The 12,951-nt window shown below is 43.8% G+C and overlaps 1 protein-coding gene across 1 annotated transcript in view; it reads right to left on the minus strand.

Annotated features, from left to right (window-relative positions):
* LOC120053070 (fibronectin-like) overlaps positions 1 to 12,951 on the minus strand; it is a 32,082-nt gene that overhangs the window by 6,027 nt on the left and 13,104 nt on the right. The window contains exons 5-7 of the mRNA XM_039000321.1: positions 11,100 to 11,369; positions 1,645 to 1,914; positions 600 to 683 (exon numbers count right to left, since the gene is read on the minus strand). Coding sequence (XP_038856249.1) covers positions 600 to 683; positions 1,645 to 1,914; positions 11,100 to 11,369 — 624 coding nt within the window. The remainder of the gene's footprint in view (positions 1 to 599; positions 684 to 1,644; positions 1,915 to 11,099; positions 11,370 to 12,951) is intronic.

The raw sequence follows: 12,951 nt of genomic DNA on the forward strand, positions 1-12,951 counted from the left end.
AGCAAATAAAAAGGGGGCCCTTTGCACACATTTACCTTTGTTCTCCCAGTTCAGTCTTTCTATCTCCTCCTGTAGCTGGTCACGCTCCATAGTTGCAGTGTTTAGACTCTTCATCAACGTGTCTACTTCAGTGGTCCTGGTATTTAGACTATTCTGTAGCTGGTCTCTCTCTGTGGTCCTGGTATTTAGACTATTCTGTAGCTGGTCTCTCTCTGTGGTCCTGGTATTTAGACTATTCTGTAGCTGGTCTCTCTCTGTGGTCCTGGTATTTAGACTATTCTGTAGCTGGTCTCTCTCAGTGGTCCTGGTATTTAGACTATTCTGTAGCTGGTCTCTCTCAGTGGTCCTGGTATTTAGACTATTCTGTAGCTGGTCTCTCTCTGTAGTCCTGGTATTTAGACTATTCTGTAGCTGGTCTCTCGCTGTAGTCCTGGTATTTAGACTATTCTGTAGCTGGTCTCTCGCTGTAGTCCTGGTATTTAGACTATTCTGTAGATGGTCTCGCTCTGCAGTTGCATCTGTAAAAGGGGAAAGTAAATCAAAATGTGTAACTATCACAACATTGACTACAAATGTTTAATAAAAAACCATTAACTTACAGGAATCCCACAGGCCTATGATGACAGCCAGTAGAACACACACTGCAGCAACTCTGGAGGGTCTCTTCCACCACTGAAAATGTACTGAATCACAAGTTATTAAAGTCAGATCGTTGGTAATGTGTTAATGTGTTTTACTGTATCATCAGTGTTTAATTTGAGCTGGATCCTGCGGGAACAGGATCCGGCACCTTTCAGTTTTGGACTGATGTGTTCCAGAACCTATTTGGTCAGATCCGCTACTTTTCATGGCATGAAAAATAATTGTTACTGTTTGCAACGTAAAAATTCGAATTAAAGCGCTCAAAGTTCATTTGAGTTTCCTCCTCATTTATTCTCATGCCCCCTAAAAAATGCAATGTAAAAACGTAGATTTTCAGCCCGCACCTGATATTCTGAGAATACTAAACTTTTCACTACTTTATTACACATTACGCTGTTATTTCTAACCCGATATGGATGAAAATACCTTCAAATTAAAGCTGAAGATTTGCACTTTAACCTCATAGTCATGATTTTAAAGCCAAACTTTTGGAGCACAGAGTCAAAAGAAGAAAACATGCTTGACAGTCAAGCAATAACTACGGAGGGCACAGTAGGTAGGGGTAAGGTATGGGCAGGTAGTCTCAATATTAACCTCATGGCACCTGAGCTCAATTTCGAGTCTCATAGCAAAAGGTCTGAATACTTATTTAAATAAGGTTTTATATTTTTTATACATTTGCGTCAATTTCTAAACCTGTTTTCAATTAGTCAATATTGGTTATTGTGTGTAGATTGATGAATAAGGCTGGATAAGGCAGTAACGCAACAAAATGTGGAAAAAGTCAAGGGGTCTGAATATTTTCCTAATGCACTGTAAATCCTCTAAAGTTAAAGCAAGCAGAGGCAACTCATTGACATAATGACTCACATGAACAGAAACAAGCATGAACATCCCATGCTGACACATTCATTATGACTATTTCATATTCATTTTTAGAACTAGTTCAAGTTTAATAAACTTTGACACCAGGCACAATACTTAAGTAGGGTACTTCCTTACTTGTGGTAAGGTTTGTTGACACCAGTTGACTTTGCTTTCCATTTTCCAGCACAGTGCAGACAGTGACAGAGTACTGAGTGACACATTGCAGGTCAGGAAGAGTGATGCTGGGTGAAGATGTGGAGGTGATGTGTGGTTCTGTCCCTGGACAGTGGTAGGAGATCTGGTAATGATGTTGGGTTTGGTCCAATCCTGGTGGATGGCTCCAGCTAACAGTAGCCGATGTGGTGCCCACTGAGTCAACAGTCAGCTGGTCTGGAGCAGGAAGTACTAAGAGAAAATTATTGTCAGGCCTACAGTTTAACTCCAGAAATATATTATAGGAGGGAAAGTAGAATAGTAGTTTAAAAGTAGAAAAGGTCAGTTTGCAATTCCTTTCGATATATTTTTAATTCATTTTTTTATTTCACCTATATTTAACCAGGTAGGCTAGTTGAGAACAAGTTCTCCTTTACAACTGTGATCTGCAAAGCAGTAAGACAAAAACAATGGGATAAAAAAACAACAGTCAATAACTCAATAGAAAAATCTGTATACAGTCATGGCCAAAAGTTTTGAGAATGACACAAATATTAATTTCCACAAAGTTTACTGCTTCAGTGTCTTTAGATATTTTTGTCAGATGTTACTATGGAATACTGAAGTATAATTACAAGCATTTCATACGTGTCAAAGGCTTTTATTGACAATTACATGAAGTTGATGCAAAGAGTCAATATTTGCGGTGTTGACCCTTCTTTTTCAAGAACTCTGCAATCCGCCCTGGCATGCTGGCAATTAACTTCTGGGCCACATCCTGACTGATGGCAGCCCATTCTTGCATAATCAATGCTTGGAGTTTGTCAGAATTTGTGGGTTTTTGTTTGTCCACCCACCTCTTGAGGATTCACCACAAATTCTCAATGGGATTAAGGTCTGGGGAGTTTCCTGGCCATGGACCCAACATATCGATGTTTTGTTGCCCGAACCACTTAGTTATCACTTTTGCCTTATGGCAAGGTGCTCCATCATGCTGGAAAAGGCATTGTTCGTCACAAAACTGTTCCTGGATGGTTGGGAGAAGTTGCTCGCGGAGGATGTGTTGGTACCATTCTAAATTCATGGCTGTGTTCTTAGGCAAAATTGTGAGTGAGCCCACTCCCTTGGCTGAGAAGCAACCCCACACATGAATGGTCTCAGGATGCTTTACTGTTGGCATGACACAGGACTGATGGTAGCGCTCACCTTGTCTTCTCCAGACAAGCTTTTTTCCCCAAACATGCCCCAAACAATCGGAAAGGGGATTCATCAGAGAAAATGACTTTACCCAAGTCCTCAGCAGTCCAATCCCTGTACCTTTTGCAAAATATCAGTCTGGCCCTGATGTTTTTCCTGGAGAGAAGTGGCTTCTTTACTGTCCTTCTTGACACCAGCCCATCCTCCAAAAGTCTTTGCCTCACTGTGCGTGCAGATGCACTCACACCTGCCTGCTGCCATTCCTGAGCAAGCTCTGTACTGGTGCCCCGATCCCGCAGCTGAATAAACTTTAGGAGAGGGTCCTAGCGCTTGCTGGACTTTCTTGGGCGCCCTGAAGCCTTCTGCAGAAATGCAGTGGATTTTTTGGGGGGGGGATTCAGTTCATTTGCATGGCAAGAGGGACTTTGCAATTAATTGCAATTCATCTGATCACTCTTCATAACATTCTGGAGTATATGAAAATTGCCATCATACAAACTGAGGCAGCAGACTTTGTGAAAATCTATATTTGTGTCATTCTCAAAACTTTTGGCCATGACTGTACAGTGTGTGCAAATGAAGTAAGGAGGTAAGGCAATAAATAGGCCATAGTGGCGAAGTAATTACAAATTAGCAATTAACACAGGAGTGATATACAGTGGGGAGAACAAGTATTTGATACACTGCTGATTTTGCAGGTTCTCCTACTTACAAAGCATGTAGAGGTCTGTAATTTTTATCATAGGTATACTTCAACTGTGAGAGACGGAATCTAAAACAAAAATCCATAAAATCACATTGAATGATTTTTAAGTAATTAATTTGCATTTTATTGCATGACATAAGTATTTGATCACCTACCAACCAGTAAGAATTCCGGCTCTCACAGACCTGTTAGTTTTTCTTTAAGAAGCCCTCCTGTTCTCCACTCATTACCTGTATTAACTGCACCTGTTTGAACTTGTTACCTGTATAAAAGACACCTGTCCACACACTCAATCAAACAGACTCCAACCTCTCCACAATGGCCAAGACCAGAGAGCTGTGTAAGGACATCAGGGATAAAATTGTAGACCTGCACAAGGCTGGGATGGGCTACAGGACAATAGGCAAGCAGCTTGGTGAGAAGGCAACAACTGTTGGCGCAATTATTAGAAAATGGAAGATGTTCAAGATGACGGTCAATCACCCTCGGTCTGGGGCTCCATGCAAGATCTCACCTCGTGGGGCATCAATGATCATGAGGAAGGTGAGGGATCAGCCCAGAACTACACGGCAGGACCTGGTCAATGACCTGAAGAGAGCTGGGACCACAGTCTCAAAGAAAACCATTAGTAACACACTACGCCGTCATAGATTAAAACCCTGCAGCGCACGCAAGGTCCCCCTGCTCAAGCCAGCGCATGTCCAGGCCCGTCTGAAGTTTGCCAATGACCATCTGGATGATCCAGAGGAGGAATGGGAGAAGGTCATGTGGTCTGATGAGACAAAAATAGAGCTTTTTGGTCTAAACTCCACTCGCCGTGTTTGGAGGAAGAAGAAGGATGAGTACAACCCCAAGAACACCATCCCAACCGTGAAGCATGGAGGTGGAAACATCATTCTTTGGGGATGCTTTTCTGCAAAGGGGACAGGACGACTGCACCGTATTGAGGGGAGGATGGATGGGGCCATGTATCGTGAGATCTTGGCCAACAACCTCCTTCCCTCAGTAAGACCATTGAAGATGGGTCGTGGCTGGGTCTTCCAGCATGACAATGACCCGAAACACACAGCCAGGGCAACTAAGGAGTGGCTCCGTAAGAAGCATCTAAAGGTCCTGGAGTGGCCTAGCCAGTCTCCAGACCTGAACCCAATAGAACATCTTTGGAGGGAGCTGAAAATCCGTATTGCACAGCGACAGCCCCGAAACCTGAAGGATCTGGAGAAGGTCTGTATGGAGGAGTGGGCCAAAATCCCTGCTGCAGTGTGTGCAAACCTGGTCAAGAACTACAGGAAACGTATGATCTCTGTTAATTGCAAACAAATGTTTCTGTACCAAATATTAAGTTCTGCTTTTCTGATGTATCAAATACTTATGTCATGCCATAAAATGCAAATTAATTACTTAAAAATCATACAATGTGATTTTCTGGATTTTTGTTTTAGATTCCGTCTCTCACAGTTGAAGTGTACCTATGATAAAAATTACAGACCTCTACATGCTTTGTAAGTAGGAAAACCTGCAAAATTGGCCGTGTATCAAATACTTGTTCTCCCCACTGTATGTGCAGATGAGGATGTGCAAGTAGAAATACTGGTGTGCAAAAGAGCAGAAAAACAAAAACAAATATTGGATGAGGTAGGTAGTTGGTTGGATGGGCTATTTACAGATGGGCTGTGTACAGCTGCAGCAATCGGTAAGCTGCTCTGACAGCCGATGCTTAAAGTCAGTGAGGGAGATATAACTTCAGTCATTTTTGCAATTCGTTCCAGTCATTGGCAGCAGAGAACTGGAAGAAAAGGCAGCGAAAGTAGGGATTGGCTTTGGGGATGACCAGTGAAATATACCTGCTGGAGCGCATGCTACGGGTGGGTGCTGCTATGGTGACCAGTGAGCTGAGATAAGGCGGGGCTTTACCTAGCAAAGACTTATAGATGACCTGGTGCCAGTGGGTTTGGCAAGGAATATGTAGCGAGGACCAGCCAACGAGAGCATACAGGTCGCAGTGGTGGGTAGTATATGGGGCTTTGGTGATAAAACGGATGGCGCTGTGATAGACTGCATCCAATTTGCTGAGTAGAGTGTAGGAGGCTATTTTGTAAATTACATTGTCGAAGTCAAGGACCGGTAGGATAGTCAGTTTTATGAGGGTAATGGGAAGGGAAGAAATAAACTAAAGCAGATACAGTGGGGCAAAAAAGTATTTAGTCAGCCACCAATTGTGCAAGTTCTCCCACTTAAAAAGATGAGAGAGGCCTGTAATTTTCATCATAGGTACACTTCAACTATGACAGACAAAATGAGAAAAAAAAATCCAGAAAATCACATTGTAGGATTTTTTATTAATTTATTTGCAAACTATGGTGGAAAATAAGTATTTGGTCACCTACAAACAAGCAAGATTTCTGGCTCTCACAGACCTGTAACTTCTTCTTTAAGAGGCTCCTCTGTCCTCTACTCGTTACCTGTATTAATGGCACCTGTTTGAACTTGTTATCAGTATAAAAGACACCTGTCCACAACCTCAAACAGTCACACTCCAAACTCCACTATGGCCAAGACCAAAGAGCTGTCAAAGGACACCAGAAACAAAATTGTAGACCTGCACCAGGCTGGGAAGACTGAATCTGCAATAGGTAAGCAGCTTGGTTTGAAGAAATCAACTGTGGGAGCAATTATTAGGAAATGGAAGACATACAAGACCACTGATAATCTCCCTCGATCTGGGGCTCCACGCAAGATCTCACCCCGTGGGGTCAAAATGATCACAAGAACGGTGAGCAAAAATCCCAGAACCACACGGGGGGACCTAGTGAATGACCTGCAGAGAGCTGGGACCAAAGTAACAAAGCCTACCATCAGTAACACACTACGCCGCCAGGGACTCAAATCCTGCAGTGCCAGACGTGTCCCCCTGCTTAAGCCAGTACATGTCCAGGCCCGTCTGAAGTTTGCTAGAGAGCATTTGGATGATCCAGAAGAAGATTGGGAGAATGTCATATGGTCAGATGAAACCAAAATATAACTTTTTGGTAAAAACTCAACTCGTCGTGTTTGGAGGACAAAGAATGCTGAGTTGCATCCAAAGAACACCATACCTACTGTGAAGCATGGGGGTGGAAACATCATGCTTTGGGGCTGTTTTTCTGCAAAGGGACCAGGACGACTGATCCGTGTAAAGGAAAGAATGAATGGGGCCATGTATCGTGAGATTTTGAGTGAAAACCTCCTTCCATCAGCAAGGGCATTGAAGATGAAACGTGGCTGGGTCTTTCAGCATGACAATGATCCCAAACACACCGCCCGGGCAACGAAGGAGCGGCTTCGTAAGAAGCATTTCAAGGTCCTGGAGTGGCCTAGCCAGTCTCCAGATCTCAACCCCATAGAAAATCTTTGGAGGGAGTTGAAAGTCCGTGTTGCCCAGCAACAGCCCCAAAACATCACTGCTCTAGAGGAGATCTGCATGGAGGAATGGGCCAAAATACCAGCAACAGTGTGTGAAAACCTTGTGAAGACTTACAGAAAACGTTTGACCTCTGTCATTGCCAACAAAGGGTATATAACAAAGTATTGAGATAAACTTTTGTTATTGACCAAATACTTATTTTCCACCATAATTTGCTAATAAATTCATTAAAAATCCTACAATGTGATTTTCTGGAATTTTTTTTCTCATTTTGTCTGTCATAGTTGAAGTGTACCTATGATGAAAATTACAGACCTCTCTCATATTTTTAAGTGGGAGAACTTGCACAATTGGTGGCTGACTAAATACTTTTTTGCCCCACTGTATGTCATGTAAAAAAAAAGAATCCACTAAATGCATTTATTTATCAACTTCACTGTGCCACTGCTACATTGTTGTCACCATGGCAACAAAACAAAACAACCGCTGCAGTTCTAAATCCTCTCCACAACAAGTGTTTTATAATGTAGTACTGATAAAGTTAATGCAAGAAGAGGCAGATCAACTCATTGACGTAATGACTCACTAATGGAAGAAAGCATGAATTCAGACACTACAAAAACATTTATTAATTTCATCACCTTACTTTGCTACCTGACATTTTAATTACCGTTTATATTTTTAGTTTTTCCCCTCAATCAACTTTTTTTTTTTCATTCAACTTTTTCACTCCGGACGCTTTATCTGGACGTGGTTCGTCAGGACCTCCAACAGCCGAAGTAGTAACATTAACATGATGCCTTCTAATTGCAGTCGCTGTACTCATAATATACAGGAGAACGATCGCCTTACGGCGAGGATAGCTGTGCTGCAAGCCCAGCTTCAGACGCAATCGTTAGGTAAGGGTAATTTCAGTGTAGGAAAGGATGAAACAGCGTCTGTGCCACCAGTAAGTACAGATAGTAACGTTAGTATAAATCCCCTCGCACAGTCCCCGCAGCCGGACAACATTCTCATGGCTTCTGGAGGGAAATGCTGTAGGAATGCTCAACTATTGTCGCTCATTCAGCCGACAGAAACTTTCAACCTGTTCTCCCCATTAAGCAGCGAGTCGGAGTCAGAGGCCGAGCCTTCTCTGGTCTCTACTCCTCCCGTTACGGGGTCTGAGACGCCGAAGCTTCCCACCATTAGCTCTGACAAATTGAAAACCCTAGTCATTGGCGACTCCATTACCCGCAGTATTAGACTTAAAACGAATCCTCCAGCGATCATTCACTGTTTACCAGGGGGCAGGGCTACCGACGTTAAGGCTAATCTGAAGATGGTGCTGGCTAAGGCTAAAACTGGCGAGTGTAGAGAATATAGAGATATTGTTATCCACGTCGGCACCAACGATGTTAGGATGAAACAGTCAGAGGTCACCAAGCACAACATAGCTTCAGCGTGTAAATCAGCTAGAAAGATGTGTCGGCATCGAGTAATTGTCTCTGGCCCCCTCCCAGTTAGGGGGATTGATGAGCTCTACAGCAGAGTCTCACAACTCAATCGCTGGCAGAAAATAGAAAAACTATCGGCCTATATCGAATCTTCCATTCCACTCAAAAAAAATTGAAAAAGCTGTTGCGCAGCAACTCACTGCCTTCCTGAAGACAAACAATGTATACGAAATGCTTCAGTCTGGTTTTAGACCCCATCATAGCACTGAGACTGCACTTATGAAGGTGGTAAATGACGTCAGACCGAGGCTCTGCATCTGTCCTCGTGCTCCTAGACCTTAGTGCTGCTTTTGATACCATCGATCACCACATTCTTCTTGAGAGATTGGAAACCCAAATTGGCCTACACGGACAAGTTCTGGCCTGGTTTATCAGTTTGTCTCTGTGAATGGTTTGTCCTCTGACAAATCAACTGTAAATGTCGGTGTTCCTCAAGGTTCCGTTTTTGGACCACTATTGTTTTCACTATATATTTTACCTCTTGGGGATGTCATTTGAAAACATAATGTTAACATTCACTGCTATGCGGATGACACACAGCTGTACATTTCAATGAAACATGGTGAAGCCCCAAAATTGCCCTCACTAGAAGCCTGTGTTTCAGACATAAGGAAGTGGATGGCTGCAAACTTTCTACATTTAAACTCGGACAAAACAGAGATGCTTGTTCTAGGTCCCAAGAAACAAAGAGATCTTCGGTTGAATATGACAATTAATCTTGATGGTTGTACAGTCTTCTCAAATAAAACTGTGAAGGACCTCGGCGTTACTCTGGACCCTGATCCCTCTTTTGACGCACATTTGAAGACTGTTTCAAGGACAGCTTTTTTTCCATCTACGTAACATTGCAAAAATCAGAAACTTTCTGTCCAAAAATGATGCAGAAAAATTAATCCATGCTTTTTTTACTTATAGGTTATCCTACTGCAATGCTCTACTTTCCGGCTACCCGGATAAAGCACTAAATAAACTTCAGTTAGTGCTAAATACGGCTGCTAGAATCCTGACTAGAACCCAAAATTTGATCATATTACTCCAGGGCTAGCCTCCCTACACTGGCTTTCTGTTAAGGCAAGGGCTGATTTCAAGGTTTTACTGCTAACCTACAAAGCATTACATGGGCTTGCTCCTACCTATCTTTCCGATTTGGTCCTGCCGTACATACCTACACGTACGCTACGGTCACAATACGCAGGCCTCCCAATTGTCCCTAGAATTTCTAAGCAAACAGCTGGAGGCAGGGCTTTCTCCTATAGAGCTCAATTTTTATGGAATGGTCTGCCTACCCATGTGAGAGACGCAGACTCAGTCTCAACCTTTAAGTCTTTACTGAAGACTCATCTCTTCAGTGGGTCATATGATTGAGTGTAGTCTGGCCCAGGAGTGTGAAGGTGAACGGAAAGGCTCTGGAGTAACGAACCGCCCTTGCTGTCTCTGCCTGGCCGGTTCCCCTCTCTCCACTAGGATTCTCTGCCTCTAACCCTATTACAGGGGCTGAGTCAGTGGCTTACTGGTGCTCTTCCATGCTGTCCCTAGGAGGGGTGCGTCACTTGATATCTTTGTGGGCTATACTCGGCCTTGTCTCAGGATGGTAAGTTGGTGGTTGAAGATATCCCTCTAGTGGTGCGGGGGCTGTGCTTTGGCAAAGTGGGTGGGGTTATATCCTGCCTGTTTGGCCCTTTCCGGGGTGTCATCGGATGGGGCCACAGTGTCTCCTGACCCCTCCTGTCTCAGCCTCCAGTATTTATGCTGCAGTAGTTTATGTGTCGGGGGGCTAGGGTCAGTCTGTTACATCTGGAGTATTTCTCCTGTCTTATACAGTGTCCTGTGTCAATTTAATTATGCTCTCTCTAATTCTCTCTTTCTCTCTTTCTTTCTCTCTCCCTCTTGGAGGACCTGAGCCCTAGGACCATGCCTCAGGACTACCTGGCATGATGACTCCTTGCTGTCCCCAGTCCACCTGGCCATGTTGCTGCTCCAGTTTCAACTGTTCTGCCTGCGGCTATGGAACCCTGACCTGTTCACCGGACGTGCTACCTGTCCCAGACCTGCTGTTTTCAACTCTCTAGAGACAGCAGGAGCAGTAGAGATACTCTTAAATATCGGCTATGAAAAGCCAACTGACATTTACTCCTGAGGTGCTGACTTCTTGCACCCTCGACAACTACTTTGATTATTATTATTTGACCTTGCTGGTCATTTATGAACTTTTGAACATCTTGGCCATGTTCTGTTATAATCTCCACCCGGCACAGCCGGAAGAGGACTGGCCACCCCTCATAGCCTGGTTCCTCACTAGGATTCTTCCTAGGTTTTGGCCTTTCTAAGGAGTTTTTCCTAGCCACCGTGCTTCTACACCTGCATTGCTTGCTGTTTGGGGTTTTAGGCTGGGTTTCTGTACAGCACTTTGAGATATCAGCTGATGTAAGAAGGGCTATATAAATAAATTTGATCACCAAAATGCATGATGAGATCTGGGGAATTCACCATCATATATTTCTCATCAGGGAAGATACTGTACCTTTACATCCCATGCTGATACATCCATTATGATTAGTTTATATCTTTTTTGATAACTAGTTAAGGTTTGATAAATATTATCTGGTGTCAAACTTGATGTATTTTACTTCCTTACCTGTGGTGAAGGTTGTTGACACCAGTTCACTTTGCTTTCCATTTTCCAGCACAGTGCAGACAGTGACAGAGTACTGAGTACCACATTGCAGGTCAGAGAGAGTGATGCTGTGTGAAGACGTGGTAGTGATGTGTGGTTCTGTCCCTGGACAGTGGTAGGAGATCTGGTAATGATGTTGGGTTTGGTCCAATCCTGGTGGCTGGCTCCAGCTAACAGCAGCTGATGTGGTGTCCACTGAGTCAACAGTCAGCTGGTGTGGAGCAGGAAGTACTAAGGGAAAATACATTACTGTCAGTGCTAAAGTTTAACTCCAGAAATAAACTGCAGGAGGAAAAGTAGAATATTAGTTGAAAAAATAGAAAAAGCCAGCTTGCAATTACTTTTGATATGGGAAGAAATAAGCTAAAGCAGAAGTCACAACAGAAGCTGATTTGTAACAAAATGAAGTGTTTCTGCTATTCCGGCACCGTCCCGCGCCTGGACTTCCTGACGGGCCGCCCCCAGGTGGTGAGGGTAGGTAGCAACACATCTGCCACGCTGATCCTCAACACTGGAGCCCCTCAGGGGTGCGTGCTAAGTCCCCTCCTGTTCTCCCTGTTCACCCACGACTGCATGGCCAGGCACGACACCAACAGCATCATTAAGTTTGCAGATGACAGTGGTAGGCCTGATCACCGACAACGACGAGACAGCCTTTAGGGAGGAGGTCAGGGACCTGGCCGGGTGGTGCCAGAATAACAACCTATCCCACAATGTAACCAAGACTAAGGAGATGATTGTGGACTACAGGAAAAGGAGGACCGAGCACGCCCCCATTCTCATCGACGGCGCTGTAGAGGAGCAGGTTGAGAGCTTCAAGTTCCTTGGTGTCCACATCACCAAAAAACTAGAATGGTCCAAACACACCAAGACAGTCGTGAAGAGGGCACGACAAAGCCTATTCCCCCTCAGGAAACTAAAAAGATTTGGCATGGGTCCTCAGATCCAAAAAGGTTCTATAGCTGCAACATTGAGAGCATCCTGACTGGTTGCATCACTGCCTGGTATGGCAACTGCTTGGCCTCCGACCGCAAGGCACTACAGAGGGTAGTGCATACGGCCCAGTACATCACTGGGGCTAAGCTGCCTTCCATACAGGACCTCTACACCAGGCGGTGTCAGAGGAAGGCCCTAAAAATTGTCAAAGATCCCAGCCACCCTAGTCATAGACTGTTCTCTCTACTACCGCATGGCAAGCGGTACCGGAGCACCAAGTCTATGACCAAAAGGCTTCCCTACAGCTTTTACCCCCAAGCCATAGGCCATAAGACTCCTGGACAGGTAATCAAATGGCTACCCGGACTATTTGCAATGTGTTCCGCCACCCCCAACCCGCCATTCCCTCTTCTACGCTGCTATTCTCTGTTTATCATCTATGCATAGTCACTTTAACTATACCTACATGTACATACTACCTCAATTAGCCAGACTAACCTCTGTACCGGTACCACCTGTATATAGCCCTGTATATAGCCTCGCTACTGTTATTTTCACTGTCACTGTACTGTTTTTTATTTATCTATAATTTACCTAATATCTATTTTTTACTTAAACATTTCACTGTTGGTTAGGGCTGTAAGTAAGCATTTCACTGTTGTATTCGGCGCACGTGACAAATAAACTGATTTGATTTATATTCATAAAATCAGATAAATGAAAAGAACGCTGGGATTTATAAATACTCTCCACAATAACAAGGGTTTTACGCTGTACTTTGGATAAAGTTAAAACAAGCAGAGGCAGATCAACTCCTTGACATAATGACTCACAGTGGTGTAAAGTACTTAAGTAAAAATACTTGAAAGTACTACTT

Source organism: Salvelinus namaycush, chromosome 8, assembly GCF_016432855.1.
Source record: "Salvelinus namaycush isolate Seneca chromosome 8, SaNama_1.0, whole genome shotgun sequence".
Taxonomy (NCBI): domain Eukaryota; kingdom Metazoa; phylum Chordata; class Actinopteri; order Salmoniformes; family Salmonidae; genus Salvelinus; species Salvelinus namaycush.